The 15,974-nt window shown below is 34.4% G+C and overlaps 2 protein-coding genes across 3 annotated transcripts in view; one reads left to right on the top strand and one right to left on the bottom strand.

Annotated features, from left to right (window-relative positions):
* The window catches only part of LOC117124528 (lysophosphatidylserine lipase ABHD12-like), a 39,274-nt gene extending 23,641 nt beyond the window's left edge, over positions 1-15,633 (top strand). The window contains exon 12 of one of the 2 annotated variants that reach the window (XM_033270783.1): positions 13,921-15,633. In XM_033270783.1, coding sequence (XP_033126674.1) covers positions 13,921-14,020 — 100 coding nt within the window. In that variant the 3' untranslated portion in view covers positions 14,021-15,633. The remainder of the gene's footprint in view (positions 1-13,920) is intronic. The other variant, XM_033270781.1, reaches the window with a different exon arrangement.
* Positions 4,314-10,097, bottom strand: LOC117124527 (E3 ubiquitin-protein ligase TRIM33-like). The gene is made up of 3 exons (XM_033270780.1): positions 10,055-10,097; positions 8,998-9,126; positions 4,314-7,348 (listed from the first exon to the last, which is right to left on the bottom strand). The coding sequence occupies exon 3, from the start codon at positions 7,313-7,315 to the stop codon at positions 5,843-5,845; it is 1,473 nt and encodes a 490-aa protein (XP_033126671.1). The 5' UTR covers positions 7,316-7,348; positions 8,998-9,126; positions 10,055-10,097; the 3' UTR covers positions 4,314-5,842.
* Positions 15,634-15,974: the final 341 nt, after the last annotated feature.

Here is a 15,974-nt window from a genome sequence, read left to right as displayed (position 1 = left end):
ATATATCTATCTTATCTATCCATCTTATCTATCTTATCTATATATCTTATCTACATTTAATCAAATTTAACTCTAAAATCAAAACAGGAAAATAACTCTAAAAAGTATACAAATATATAACATCACATAATTTCACACCGAGTATACTTATCTTGTAAGAATTTATTAATCTCAATTCATGTCATACACTTGTCACTTTTTATTGTAACAAGAATAATATGCAGATTCTATATTTTCTTTTAGGGTCCAGGATACATGTCAACGGAGTCAAGTGTACGGTTCAAAGGCACACCAAGTCAAAGATGTAAGTGCATTTGTGGTAGGAAAGTTCAAAGTTTATGTTTCAATCAAGAGCACTGATCTTCTGGACTTCTCAAATTGCTGAATATTTGAAATTGAATAGGTTTAAAAGAAACCAGAATTTTTGGATATTTATTAAATTATTTGTTTGTTAATATTAACAGTTTGTAAACAGAAAACGTTTTCTTGGAATGGAGCTTTAAATTGGTGGTTAAGGAACTTCAGTAAAAGCTCACTAATTACGCTATCAGAGATTCCAAGTTTAGACAAATTTGCACGCTTGAGACTTTTGAAAATTCCTCCCTCTAGGGGTATGGGAGATTGATCCCCCAATCCAGGAAATTTTATTTCCAAAATGCTCATTCACGATTTGCATTTTTCCCTTTTATATGAGAATACATTCATTTCAGGTTGTCTCTACGTAAATGTTTTGACACTGGCATGAGCTGGCAGTATGTACGCACCCTTTGATCTTATCCGACAGCGCTTTGCTTTTGGAGTCCTTAACATACTTTACCCACCAGAACCATTTGGCACTCAGAAACTGTCCAATGGAAGTGTGGGGAAAAAGAAAATAACATTTAAATGTGGAATGCTGTTTCTGGCCATCTAGAAGTGGCATACTACTGTAGTTATAAAGTTTAGTGTACTTCCTGTCTCTTATACACATCTAGATGTGTATAAGAGACAGGCTCTACACCATCTCATAGTTTCTAGTGCATATTCCTAAGGTCAAGGTATATACAGTAATACAAATATGACATGGTTTGAGTTTGAGTAGTGAATTTTGCCTCCCTAAACTTTACTCAACACCGAATTAAGAATTCACTGCATTACCGAAATCATACCATGTACTGCTCAACTATAATATTAAACACACACTATCTGTCTACATTAGTCATTTCGAGCTGTGAGGCTGGAATTTACAAAAGTTGCATACAAGCTCACTGCATAACAAGATATATTTTATGATCTATTACAGAATTAAAATCATTTGTTTTGTTTTTTTTTTGTTTACATCTCCTCCATCAGATCATAAAGTGGAGGGACTACAAAATGTCCTGGGTTCAAGTCTTGATAAAATTGGAACTCTACAAAAGTATCTCTTCATTTTTGCATTTTATTTATTTCGCCTTCATGTTCATACTATATAATTATACAAAAATACAATAAAATTTGCAAAAGGATTGTTTCGTGTTTCCCCCAAGAGCCGGTAGGATTTCCAAAAAGTAAAATGTATTACTATCTAGGTGGCTCCCCAAGCGATCAAGAAAACATAGACTAGCATCAGAATTCAACAGAAGCCCTTGATCATATGCCTTTATTTTCTCGAAACTTGATTATTGTAATTCACTTTTATTTAGCTTCCCTCTTATTCAATTAAACGTTTACAACGAATACAAAATTCTGCTGTTTGCGTATGCACCCTCACTCCCAGGAGCCACCGTGTCACCCCCATTCTGGAAAACCTGTACTGGCTATCTATTCGGTAACATTATTTTTTAAAATCCTTTTATGTTTTAAGGCTCTTTGATTCCAACAACCCTCTTTTCTGTCTGACATTCTAAGTACCTATGTCCCGTCTCCGCTCAGCAACTAAAAGTCTTCCCACCTTCAAATTAAAATCATATGGCCAACAAACCTTTGCTTTTTTTGCCTCATTGCTGTGGAACGACTTACCGTTGTTTTTCAAACACTCACCCTCCTTGGATTCATTTAAACTACACTAAATTTAAAAACTCGTCTATTTTAATCCATCCAGTCTACTCGGTTTCCAAGTTCATATCTACATTGTCGTTTTACATTTATTTCTATTTTGTACTCCATGCTCTATGTATACTTTTGTGCCTTTGATCATTTATTTTGAAATTGGCGCATAACAAATGTTTGTTTTTTATTATTATTATTATTATATAAATTTAAAAAATATATATCTACTAAAAATAATGCAATACTGTATACACATTTCCATCACAAAATTCAATTAACATCATAAGAATTCAATAATCAACATTTATCAGTAGCTTCATATAGATTTTCAAAATAATTAAATAATTTAAATCCCAACAAAAGTTGTATGTTGTTTCATTGCTATTAATTTATGACCGAATAGTCTATAGTGTCATAGTATGTATTGTTTAGGCTACCTTCAACCCTTAGATGTGAGCATTGTGGTCTCCTCAGAGCATAAATATGCAAGTAGAGAAACAAAAGGAAGATTGCGATTGTAGGCAGCTAGCTCAGTCGGCTAATCTGGTGTGTGCACCGAACCGCTGCCTCTCCTTGTGTTTCAGCTGGAAGCCTGAAGAATACAAGTTACGAAAGCCCTTCTTTTGAATGAGACGTTTCAGCCCTTGGTCCCATGTGCAATATACTGTAGCCTCTTCGGAAAAGAGTAGGGATTGTCTCCAGGTGTACTGCTCAATTCACCAGGAGGATTCCGAAACAAGTCTTCATACTTTGTTGGTTATCCTTGGTGTGATTCACACCGAATATACTTATCTATCTTATCTTCATATCTTATCTACATTTTATCAACTCTAACTCTAAAAACAAAACAGGAAAAAAACTCTAAAAAGTATACTAATATATAACATCACATAATTTCACACCGAATATACTTATCTCTCTCTTATCTATCTTATCTACATATCTTATCTACATTTTATTCAACTCTAAAAAGTATACAAATATATAACATCACATAATTTAACTACTGTATTAACATCATGTTTTTTTACTATAACATTAATGTTTGTATTAGAAAGCAGTTTAAGCATAATAATTAATATAGATCATGTTAACAACCAGAGTGTCTGAGGACTGCGGCTAAAGCTTCTTTGGGTTATACTACCTAGTATATGGCAAAGCACAGCTGACCGCTTTTGATGTTTTAAGGTTGTATTTCGACAGTTGTTTGCTCCTTAAACGGAACAGTGGCGGTGCTAGGATTTCCCCGTTGGGGAGTGGGGGGATGTGAGTGAGGTCCCCGACGAGAAAAAAAGTGGGCTTGGTTGGGGGTCGCTAAAAACCTTTCAAAAGTGGTACAGGGGACGTAGACCCCCGAAAATATATCAATTTAGGGGTTTCAAAGGCTTATTTAATCGATTTTTAGAGTCTATTAATATGTACAAAATACATAATCTTTTGGAATTTTGTTTTCTCCCCGACGAAGGTGGGGGAGGCCTGTATCCCCCGCCCTAGCTCTCCCGTAGTGCCGCCACTGGGAATAAACATCAAAAATCAATATTGTATTAAAGTACAGTATATGCTTAAACTACTTGCATATCATGGACAACCAGATACGTATATAAACATAACAAACACAAAGTATAGCACTTTGCTTAAAATGAAATTTCTTTCTAATGCATCGCAATCTCGCTTACTACTGTATGCATAAGAGTCATGCCACATGGTATGAAGATGGTATATATATTTACTATAAATTTGGCATGTTCATATACAAATAACACATAAAAAAAAAAACAACCTGTAAAAAAAACAATGAAAAACAAGAATTAAAAGATTTTTTACATTTTATAAATTTTAGATGTTCAAAAATTCATCTATAAAAAAAAAATAAAATTGGATGGTAAGCCAAATAGTACCATGCCATCAAAAGAATGTTTTCGTGTTTCGTTCAATCTATGACAATAATATATTGACCTTTTTATTGGATGCATAACATAATAAATAGATGGTTGGGGGGGGGGGGGGCTGAGTGAGAAATTTAATGGCTATGGAACCTAGATTGCCGGAAACAGAACTGATGAATACAATTTTTTTTTTCATTATTTTTATACTTTGACAATTTTAGAGAAGGAAGGGGGCCTGGGCCAACCCCCCCCACCCCCGAATCCACCTACTGTATGTCCACTAGGTTTTTTCACACTGAGCTGGCAGTATGTATCAACGCACCCTTTGATCTTATCCGACAGCGCTTTGCTTTTGGAGTCCTTAACATACTTTACCCACCAGAACCATTTGGCACTCAGAAACTGTCCAATGGAAGTGTGGGGAAAAAGAAAATAACATTTAAATGTGGAATGCTGTTTCTGGCCATCTAGAAGTGGCATACTACTGTAGTTATAAAGTTTAGTGTACTTCAGCTCCAACCACCCATCTGTAAAACTGACTTCTGGGCCCAACTGTATTCTGATTTTCTGAATTCGCCACTGGTATTGTACAGCGAGGCAATCTCTTTAATAGTACTACAGTACGCTGCACTTTTTTCCCCTACTTTTTCTGCTTTTTGTGGTCCGGATACTGAATATTGCTGGCTAAAAACGGAGAATTCAAGGCCAAATAATACCATTTTATGAGTTTTTAAAATGTTCATCAAAATCATTTCCCCGTATTATAAAATTGCATTCCTTCATGCTAACATTTATAATAGTTTCATTGCAGTAGAAAAGTCGAATGATCTGCACATAAGATGAAAATATTTTTAAAATATACAATTTTTATGTCGTGCGTATAAGACGACCCCCCCCCCCAACTTTTTTTTTTTTATCCTACTTTGATATTTTAAGCCTTGTCTTATAATACATGAGTATTTACTTTATTTCCTTCAAAATTTTTTTAGGAAATAATGGCTCCTTCGGCTTCTATTTTCTACAATGTACTCAAAACGTGAATATAATTGCTTACTAAAATAACATAATAAAGACTGAACAAAAATTGTTGATGCCGCTATGAAATACGTATATACTGTAATAACTGAATGTTTAACTGTATAATAAAAGTTTGGTAGCATTACGAGTATTTATTACATTAAATTATGGTAGTGTGGCTAGGCCTTTAAACAACCTTCATTTTCCTGATTGATTTAAATTTCAAATTGGGTTATAATCAATGTGGTTGTTACTGTATTATTAACTATAATAATTTAGTTTGATTTTAATAACAGCAAAACATTCCTGTGGTCCAATTTTAATGTTATAATGCTCTTTTTAATGTTCTTGTAATTGTCTTAGTTTTATATTTTGTCTCTTAATAGTAGTAGAATAAGTAGTGTTTTTATGTAAATTTTGTATACCTTTAAACTTGTAAAAGTTAATTTTTAACTAAACATTTTTTTTAACTTTTAATTTTTATAAAAAATTTTAAGGTATATTGTAAATAACAGGAAATTCATGCTTATCTTACTGCCATTTGCGATTCAAATAAAATGAAAATGAAATAAAAATATCAACTTAATTAATATTTATTATTTTTCATATAAAAATTTCCTATAGAATAATAATAAAAAAGTTAGCAATCAATCAGTTAAATAAAAAAAAACATCACTAAGAGTACATATTACCTCAAAGATAATACTAAAAATAATAACACTGCAACAGTCAATTAATGAAACAATTAATCAAATGAATGATAGAGGTACCCCAACAAACAGTGACAACTTGTTACAATTCAAATATTTAAAATGTTTCTATACAAGTACACATATCCAAATTATTTAGCATTCACGCCCTATGGATTTTTTTGTGATGCCAGTAAGATTACGAATTTAGACATATTAAATTGCAGTTCATACTCCTGACTAAAATTTTTTAAAGTGATTCTCGCGTGTAAACATACTTCCACTTTGATTATAATCTAAAGTACTAAAATATGTTTTAGATCTGTCAATAATAAGACATAACAATGTACAATCCCCTATGTCTGTAGGAATCTCATAAACACCATTTTGTTTGTCGGTAACATTGATCGTTTCAATTTTATTCCTGTCATTATTTACTATAATATTTCTATTATGTTGAGCACGTTCCACTCTGTTTATTGCTAAACACTTTACTTTTGCATCTATGATATACACACATTGACCCAATGCATTTCTAGTTTTTATATGAGCAAATCTCTTAGAATTAGAAAACATGAATTGTATATCTACTAAAATTTTCGATTCCTTAGGTGAAATTTGAGTATCTGGTCTACGTAGCTGCTTCACAACACTGATTTCCAGTAACTGGGAAAATCTACTATCTGGTTTATACTCCAAGACACCTACATCTTTAGGTTCAGTTCTGTCGTCACTCTTCACCAGTTTTTGCAGTCTTCCTGCAGCTTCAGAACTTGACATCAGTGCCATTACTTGATTGGGACAATTTAACAAGTTGTGCATGACTCCACACATACTGGATAATTTACAGATGGCCAATAACATGTCACTGATTTCAGTGTCAAGTGACTTTAGCTTTTGTTTATGAGATTCTTCAATTTTGTGCAGTTGGTCTTCCTTATGGCGATCAATCAGTCGGTGTAGCTCATCCGCTTGTCTTGTGATATCTGTTTTACATTTTGAGAAATTTGAATTCAAAACAGACTTTATGTTTTTAAGGTCATCATTCAAAGCATGAAGTTTCTGTAATTTTTCACCCGATGTTTTAACAAGTTGGGAAGCACGAGCTGAAAAGGTTTGGAACGCATCTTTGGTATCAATGATGTTATGACCCTTGCTGGTAGGATGATCAACCAGTATACATTCACCACAAACAAGTTTCTTACACGTGCCACAGAAGAGCTTTAATTCCATTGTATGTTTAAGGCAAAATATGCGCTTTGATGAAAATTTTTCAGCTGGATCAATGGATTTGTACTCTTCCAACGTCATCATTGTATGGTTTCTAGTGATTTTTATTTTTCTGTGAGCATCCTTGCACTCTCTGCAGTACAATTCATCACAGTCTCGACAAAAGTAACATGCTTCGTTCTCACAAGCACAGGTGGGTGCCGATTTCTGTTCCAATGTATTCACGTATTCTAACAATCCAATAATAAATGTGTTGTTTGGCAGTTTTTTCAGACCACCTGGAATTTTGCAGACTTCACGACAGGTCGGACAGCTAAGTATTCCATTGCATTCTTTAGTCGATTTCTCAAGACACAGAAGACAAAATGAATGGATGCATGGGAGTGACTTCGGGTCTGTATAACGTTCCATACATAAAGGGCATTCGAGTGCCACAGCCTCAATACCAGCAATGATCTCTTTAGAATTGCATTTAGATGCCATGTTAGAAAAATGCCACGTAATATCTGAATGAACCTAAAAAAAGTAGCAAACGATGCATGAAAGGGTAAAATAGACAAAATAATAATGAATAATAAAAATACCCCTGGTGGGAATGGAACCTGTGATCTATATTTGAGCATGTGTCTAGCATTATCTTATTAATTATGTCTACCAAAGTTTTATGTAGCAACACTAATTCTGTGTATAAGTTCATTATTATATTACTTAGTACTCTTTAACTTTGTGAGGCATTATACCAATGACCTATGAGGTCAAGTATGAGCAAGAGATCGCTGGTTCAATTCCCGCCAGGAGCCCTTTTTGTGAAACAATTGATAAGAAACTTTTTTGTTGATATGCTACAGGTATGCCTGATACGATATTTACATCATTGTTCCTTTATTCGAGCACGGTTTCAACCATTATTAGATATGTATGTATGTATTGTAGTCTCTGGCACCGTACAGTGCCCATTGCACATATTATATGTAGGGCAGTATAGGCTGGGGGTGTGAGGGATGCAGAATATTCACACCCCCATTATGGCAAATTATTGGATTAAAATACTAAATATGACCATAACTTTTTATTGGAATAGAGATTAGTTTCATATTCTCAATATTGTACTCCCTAGACCACAGGTGGGCAAAGTGCGGCCCCGGTCAACGATTTTTTTGTGGCCCTCGACAATGAATTGAAAACCCTATATTTGCGGCCCGACAATCAAAATGGGCAAAAATCACCATGTCTTTTACGGTCCGACACCAATCATATGTAAAAATTAACATTTAAACTGAAAACAAAATGATGTAAAAGCAGTGCTTGGAGGTTTTTGGAAGCTCACTGCATGGAAACATCAAAGTTCGGGTGTGGCCCTCAGTGTTAAATTCACTTTGGGCCTCCAACCGATTTTTATGCCCACCCATGCCATAGACCAAAACCAGCCCACGCCCCTGCATTTAATAGTAATATTGAAAAGATAAAGAGATCCGAGACATGGATATTTTTAATTTCACTCTTTAGTCTGTTTCATGCTTGTGCAATCATTTGGAGTGAAAGGATACAAGAATTGTAGGAGCATGTGTAGGGGCTGGTAAGTGTACATGCAAGTTACAAATGGTTGATGGATTAAATTGTTTTGAATGAAAACAATATCGTTGTGATTTGTTTATCTGGATTTCAATGATGTGTCTATAAATCTGATGTGTTTTGTGTCATTGTTTGTGAAAACAGTAGCTTTTAATATAGTCATGGAGGTGAGGCATTTTTTCAAAAGTGGCACTCATCATTTTTTTTTTCTGCATTTAAACGTCTTTTTTTTTGGCTGCTGTTACTTAGTGACAAGATAGTTTTTGTGGGTTTTGATGATGTTGTCCATGTTTCTTGAACAGCTGCAATTTCTATTGTGCTTTGTGAAAGGGGTTGCCATTGGGTGTGTTTCTAAACTAGATTAAAAAAATGATATTGATGTTGGTTTTTTTACATCTTTGCTGAATAGCAGGTTATTGGTTTGCTTGTCTGTGTCTTCATTCTGTTGAGAGTTTCAGATGAAACTGCTTGTATTCCATTTTGTGTTGGTATATAACCCCTATTAATTAGGACTTGGTCGTAGTCAGGAGGGCAATTTTGGAATAAAGCACAATTGGGAACCCAGGGCTAAACAAATGAGAAACAACACTTACTTTTATCAACTGTATTCCTAGATACAAACACTCCCACTTCAATAGTCCTGACCATCAAAGTTGAATCAAGCAGATGCAGTTTGAGCAAACAATTCTTGTACACAATTAGGAGGATTCCTACAGAGTGTGCTGATAGTGAAAATACAAAAAAAAAAAAAATTTCATTCAGTTCAATTAAGAGTACTTACAACCTGTTTGAGTTTTATTACAAAACAATACGAATGGACCTAGGCCGGCCTAGACCTAGTTTGCATTTGATTCATCATTAAATTTGAGCATGTAGGATATATATATATATAAAGATAATGTGAATGGGAAGACTGAGTATTATGAGAGATAAGCAATACATAAATTATGCAATATGGCGTTTGTTTATGTCAAATATATTTAAGAATTTTAGGTTAAAAAATATAAGTTTAGTGTGTGATTTATACGAAGCCCCTGAATAAATCCGAATAGCTCGTTTTTGTATCTTAAAGAGAACGTCAATATGGGTAGATTCAAAATTGTCCAGGGGCATGTTCCGAACATGTCTAGCGTATTCTACACCACTATATATATGATTGAAAAAAAATTAAAAATGTTTTCGACCTCTGAAATCAAGATGGAAAAAAAGAGCCTCTTTTGTAGTAGTTAGCACTGTACGAAAGTACTACTACGGTCCAGTACCTTATAGAAGACTAGTACTGTTTTAGTTACCGTATGACTTACATATTTCTATTATTATAAACTATTAAGCTAGGTTTTAGTGAGTGATCTCCTTGTACCGCCATGTTTCTAATGAGTGGGGTTCTGTTCTGGTGGGTTTTTTTGTGGGGCCATCGGCCGCCCTGTTTCACTTTGTATATCACCTGAAAAAATGTTTGGGAAATTCCCGTTCAGCTAAAGCCTAACCAGGGAGTTGTTATAGTATGAAACGTCATTGCTCCATGCGTCATTCCCTATAATTCATTAAAAGATCCAAGAAAGTAATAGGTTTACAGTTTTCAAGAAAATGTACTTTCTTCCAATGAAATTAGGCCTAGGCCTGAACAAAATAATATTAGACGCCACTTACCTTCCGCTACGCCTTGCTACCTGTGGAGTCAAAACCATCACCGAACCTCCAGATGGCGCTCTCCTTATTATTGCAAAAAGACCGAGGATGTGATTTGTTGTGTGAAAAAATAGACCTACATGATATTAGCATATTAGGAACTTGATTAGGAATTGATAAAAAAATTAAAATACAAGAAATTATAACTTTTGGTGACGCTGTACATTAGTGGTGGATAAAGAGGAACATAAGGTGCGTATACCTGTATTCTGCATTCTGCTCTATTTACAATAGATTTTAATGGTCAACTTATCAAATTTTACGACCAATTTTTACATACATTTGTGAGTGACGGTGTGTAATAGACATGCAAAACAAACATTAGCGGCTGTCTCTTATACACATCTAGATGTGTATAAGAGACAGATATTAAACAATCAAAATCATTGATTACAATTAGGTCTAATCAACTTACAACAAATAATGAAAAGTTAAAATAGGCCTACGAAATTCTGAATAATACATGAGTATCGTGTGAATGGAGGTCATAATAAGTTTCGAAAAAAAAAACAAAAAAAAACAAACTTTAAGGCATATGATCACCGAGAATAGTGTCCGTCACAAAGTAGGCCTATAAAGAAAACAAAATCAAAAGCAGTAGAGAAAGACACAGCATATTGCTACATATTTTTCTTTCTGTAAAATTACTTTTAATTTCTTAATTACTTTTAAATTCATTGTCTAAGTGATCAGATGCAGTTTATGTACTATATACGTGAAGCAGAAATTGCTTGTAGTTATATTTGAAACTAGCAATATATATATTTTTTTGTTTCAAGTCTATCGATATACTTTTCCATAACTTACGACCGAATATAGAACAGAACGCGACGTGATATGAATTTCGACGAGCGCATTTTCGTTTGGAAGTTGGTGGCTGAAAAGCGTGTAAGGTAAAAATGAATATCAGATGGTTTGGCAAATAAAGATAATGTGAATGGGAAGACTGAGTATTATGAGAGAAAAGCAATACATAAATTACGCAATATGGCGTTTGTTTATTTCAAATATATTTAAGACTTTTAGGTTAAAAAATATAAGTTTAGTGTGTGATTTATACGAAGCCCCTAAACAAATCCGAATAGCTCGTTTTTGTAATTTAAAAAGAACGTCAATATGGGTAGATTCAAAACTTGTCCAGGGGCATATAGGTTTAGAACTTGTCTAGCGTGCCAGACCAGATAATGTTGCAGTAAGAAATGTAAGGGATTACAAGGATATTGTATAAAGCAAGTATAACACTTTTTGGAAGTTACAGTTTTAGTTTATTAATGACGCCAAAAAGTTGCTAGAGATTGTGTTACATTATTTATATGGGATTCCATGACAAGATCAATAAACCCCAAGAAATTTAGTTTTACTAATTTGTTGGATTTCTTTGTTGTCAATATAGATTTTGTGATTACGAATTCTAGTTCTCCTGATTCTCAATTGGAAGACATATATAAATTTATACAACGCCATCAGTCGTGACAGTTAAAGAGAAGCAAAAAACAAATAGGGCCTAAATAAACTGAATAAACTTCGCAAAACAGAACTAAGTCAGCAGTAAAAAAGATAGAGAGCCCATAGCCAGACTTGATCAGTGGGGAGAAAGGTCATTAAAATGCAAAGTACTTCGCCTCTCTATTTTTCACTTTAGCGGTACTGTTCTTATTTGGTCCTACTTGCAGAGGAGAAAATGTAGGGTTAAAATTGGTAACGAAACCTCTTGATGATAGAATTCTTAGCTATGGCCTGCCCCATGGGTTCGTGTGTTGGCCTTCAATTATTCTCTTTTTATGTCCGCCCGTTTTATGATGTCATTAGTCGCCAGGTTGGTATTTCAAATGTAGGCTATGCTGATGATCTTCAACTGCATGGCCGGCGGGACCGGGGGGCCGGGGAGCCCCCCCCCCCACTTTTTGGCAAAAAATATATAATGCCTGGAGATTTTTGTATGATCGGAAATGCAAGAAAAGAAGGAGGAAAGAAGGAGGAGAAGGATGGGAAAGAGAATGTTTATCCAGTACCCGACCGAGTTACCTTTTCTCGCAATTCACATTGGCGGATCTGAGGGGAGGGAGGGAGGTCATGGGTCCTGAAAAAGAAAAGAATTCTACACCTACCTTTTCAGGACCCGTGAGCTTTTTTTGTTACAATAAGAAAATTAGAATTTTGAAGAACATAAAAGTCATTAAAAAACACTTCATCTAGGAATTCCCCCGGACCACCATTTCTTTTTGGGATTTATCGATTCATGGAAAAAAGAATACGCATGCAACTACTCATTTATTTATGTATGTATACACACATAAAATAAAAAAATGAGAACAATTTACCTGACCGTTTTCAAGAGGGAAAAGCCTTGAATTTTGTAGAACTTTAAATGTCATTGAAAGACATTTCAGAAGTCAGGAAAGCTCATTTCCCGCCATCGAGAAATCGAAATTTTTCCGGGGGAACCCGGACCCCATTTATCTTTGGAGTTCATTGTTTAATTGAATCATTTTCAAGAGGGGGGAGAACCAAGAATTTAAAAGTCATTAAAAGACACCTCAGAAGTCGAGAAAGCTCGACTAATTCTTCTAATTTTCCCGGGGGAGGAATGTTGACCACACCACCTAGATTTGATTCCAGATCTGCATGATTCATATTCCCATTCATCTTATAAGTGGGCCCCCTCACTTTGAAAAACGTTCCGCCGGACCTGAACTGTACGTTAGTTTTGATCCCACCAATTGAAACGGATGTTACTCTGTAACCCCCCTCTTCTCTCTGAAACTGTGTTCAGGATGTTCACTATTGCATGTCTAATACAGCGTTCTGCAAACTTTTTACTTAAGGCCTATTTACGATTCCAGGACCAAGCGCCGGCCGGCCCAGCAGCCCAGCCGCGCCAGGGACCAACATACCAAATCCTGGCAAAAACTTTTGATCATGATGCCTTCGTGTATAGGCCTATACAATATTTTGACATTATCTGTTCTCTCAGTGATAACATTTCATTGTATACAATTTTTTTAAAAAAAAAATTCCCTACTCTTTTTTTTCCCCCCCCCCCCCCACAATTGTTGATTGTTTTTTGTTTTGTTTTTTTTTCTACCTTGATTCAACTAAACCGTTTGGGAAGGTTCATAGCCATACCGTCATAGCTTTCTCCTTCCAAAAACTTTTACGCACACTACCATATAGGTTAATACCTCCTTGCTGTTACTCCGCAACTTTGAAAGACTACCTTAATATACAGGTATTATATTTAGTAATAAAGTATCCACATTGTCATTCGGTTATCAAGAAATGTGTGGTGTTGTTTACTGTAGTGATATTTCTAGGACAGGTCTTATATATATTTTTATCTTTAGCTCATGACTCACCATCCCATCATTCCTCTACACCGGATTTACTCGATCTTACAGGGTTAAATACTAGACGATAGCATGTGTCTAGCTCCCGAGGGGGCACAGACACAAAAACCGATAACTCAAATAGCACGTACGCATCATCTGGCAGTGGCACTTTAGCAGCGTGTGCAAGCGACGCATTCGCTGTAACAATGAATTCGCTGTAACAATGAAGCGGCTTTATTAAAAACTATTTACTCCATGATGAAACATATGGAACCACGGAACAAACTACCTTATAATGTTCGTCATTCTCCAACCTTGAAAAAGTTCAAAACTGCTCTCAAAACGCACCTTTTTCAATAGCGCCGTGAGACCATTATGCGTAAGAGCGCTTTATAAATATTCAAATTATTATTATTATTATTATTATTATTATTATTATTATTATTATTATTATTATTATTATTATTATTATTATTATTATTATATTATTTTTACCAGAAAGGGTTCGCCTCTCCCCACCATGGTTGGACTGAAGTGGAAGAAAAAAAAGTGTGGCAACGTGAAAAAAGCAATATCAGGCTTAACAAAAATGTTCTAATTAAGGTACATGTCTTAACTTGACAGTAAGACGTTCGATGTTACATACATCACTATGTTTTTCAGTGAAACAATAGGATGGAGGGGCGCAATACCAGGAAAATCACACCAACCTCAGCCATACCATGGTCTGAGGCAAAACCAAAAGTGAAGGCTGCAGTAATTCTGAATGGATATAGCATTCTCAGACTTAAAATATTTCACATTAAGTCATTTAATTTTGAGTGTAAGTGTATACATTTTAGGGAATGCTCTCTGGTATACTAAATAACTTTATGTGAAATTATAGGGAAATTATAAATGCTGAGTAATCAATCTCAAGTGCCAACTAAGGGATCATTTCGAGTATCCAACGTAAGCGTAAAAGTTTATAAAAAAAAAGTAAAACCAATAAGGATTTGGCATCTCTAGATACCTGTAAAAAATTGCACTTTCAGTCATCAAAAAACATTTTTAAAGGATCTTTAATTTGAAAGTAAGGCGCACATCAATTTTTTTATTTGTAAAAGGGGGCCGACTGGGGTCCGTTAGGGTCCAGAGCTTGAGTGTGTCTGTTGGTGTGTTTGTTAGTGTGGTAATACTGTCAGGTAGGGCAAAACATCATTTCCGATTAATCTCCCGACGCAAAACAACATTGAATACTGTATTTACGTCAAGTTTAATAAAAGTAAAATATTGATATTTATGAATTTTTGTTAATTTTCTTACTGAACTTGTAATATTTTTCATCAATGTGTTGTTGGGCCTTCGTTTTTTTAAGGTAACATGAAGTAAATCAAAGAGTTAATATTGTAATAAGTTTAAACATATAGTAAATGCTTGTGTATGTGTGTAGGGGTGTACTGTGGGTGTGTGTCGAATTAAATGTGTTATATTTTAACAAAGATGGATGTATTAATTGCCTTTAGCTTTAATAACATTTTAACTTAGCACAGCCCATAATATTTTGTATTTAGAATTCTGGCTCCCATGCTCTATAATTAACCGTTCATTGATTATAATCTATTTACATAGAGGAATTAATAGTATGAAACATAAACATTCTCTATACTGTAACTATATTTATTGTCAAAATATTGGAGATAAAAATTTTAAGGAGTGTTTATATTGCCAAGAAAAGGGAATATTTGGATCATTTACAAAAGAATTATGTTTTTAAGGCAGCAGACATTGGGTCGATAAAAATATTAAATGGTGTTTCAATGCTGTAAAAACAATAATTGATGATGCCCTTAAAATCGTTTTTCTTGGATGTAGCTATGTTTGCATTTTTAGTAACAACACAGGCTTTTAAAATTTAGCCTGGACTAAAGAAAGGGTTTTTAAAAATTAAAAAAGCTAAAAGTATCATGAAGTAGAAGCAAATCCTACGATACAGTAGTATTCATATTAATGAGATATAATGTAAAGTAACATATGAATAACAGAAAAATCAGGTGAAAAGAAATATGTAAATTTTGTCTAGAACACTTGAAATTTGCATGCTTAAAGATGCTGCTAGAAACAATGCAACATAAATTTATAATAATTTTATAGTGGATGCAATATGAAATATGTATCTTTTAGCAATTTATATTTAACATTTTCGTATGCTTTATGCCAATAAAGGGTGGTTCACACCAGCGTGATATATTTGCCATAAAGGTGTGTCAGAATGTGTCTGATTGCAAGTTGTTTACTGTGGTGATGAGTGTACGTCTATCAAATTTTATTGGACAAAAACTTTTGACATGCCTAAAAATGATCACGAACACTTTATGACCATTGGCACATCATGTCTATATATGGGTGTACAACAATTTCTTGTCAAATAAAATTTGATAGTTTGGACATAGCTTTACCATCTCATAGCGTCAAGTGCGCATATCCAAGGCCAAGATATATTATGCAAACATGGACCTATTCAAATATAACATGGTTTGAGTAGTGCATTTTAGGACTACCTCCCTGCGCGT

The sequence above is a fragment of the Anneissia japonica genome, unplaced genomic scaffold, assembly GCF_011630105.1.
Source record: "Anneissia japonica isolate Jap-2015-1 unplaced genomic scaffold, ASM1163010v1 scaffold287833_len2544123_cov190, whole genome shotgun sequence".
NCBI classification, from domain to species: Eukaryota; Metazoa; Echinodermata; class Crinoidea; order Comatulida; family Comatulidae; genus Anneissia; species Anneissia japonica.
Note: the sequence above shows the minus strand (reverse complement) of the source record. Positions and strands in the feature narration are given on the sequence as shown.

What these genes read in the sequence shown, in the direction of transcription:
- LOC117124527 (XM_033270780.1), bottom strand. Translation starts at nt 7,315, where the DNA reads ATGGCATCTAAATGCAATTCTAAAGAGATCATTGCTGGTATTGAGGCT.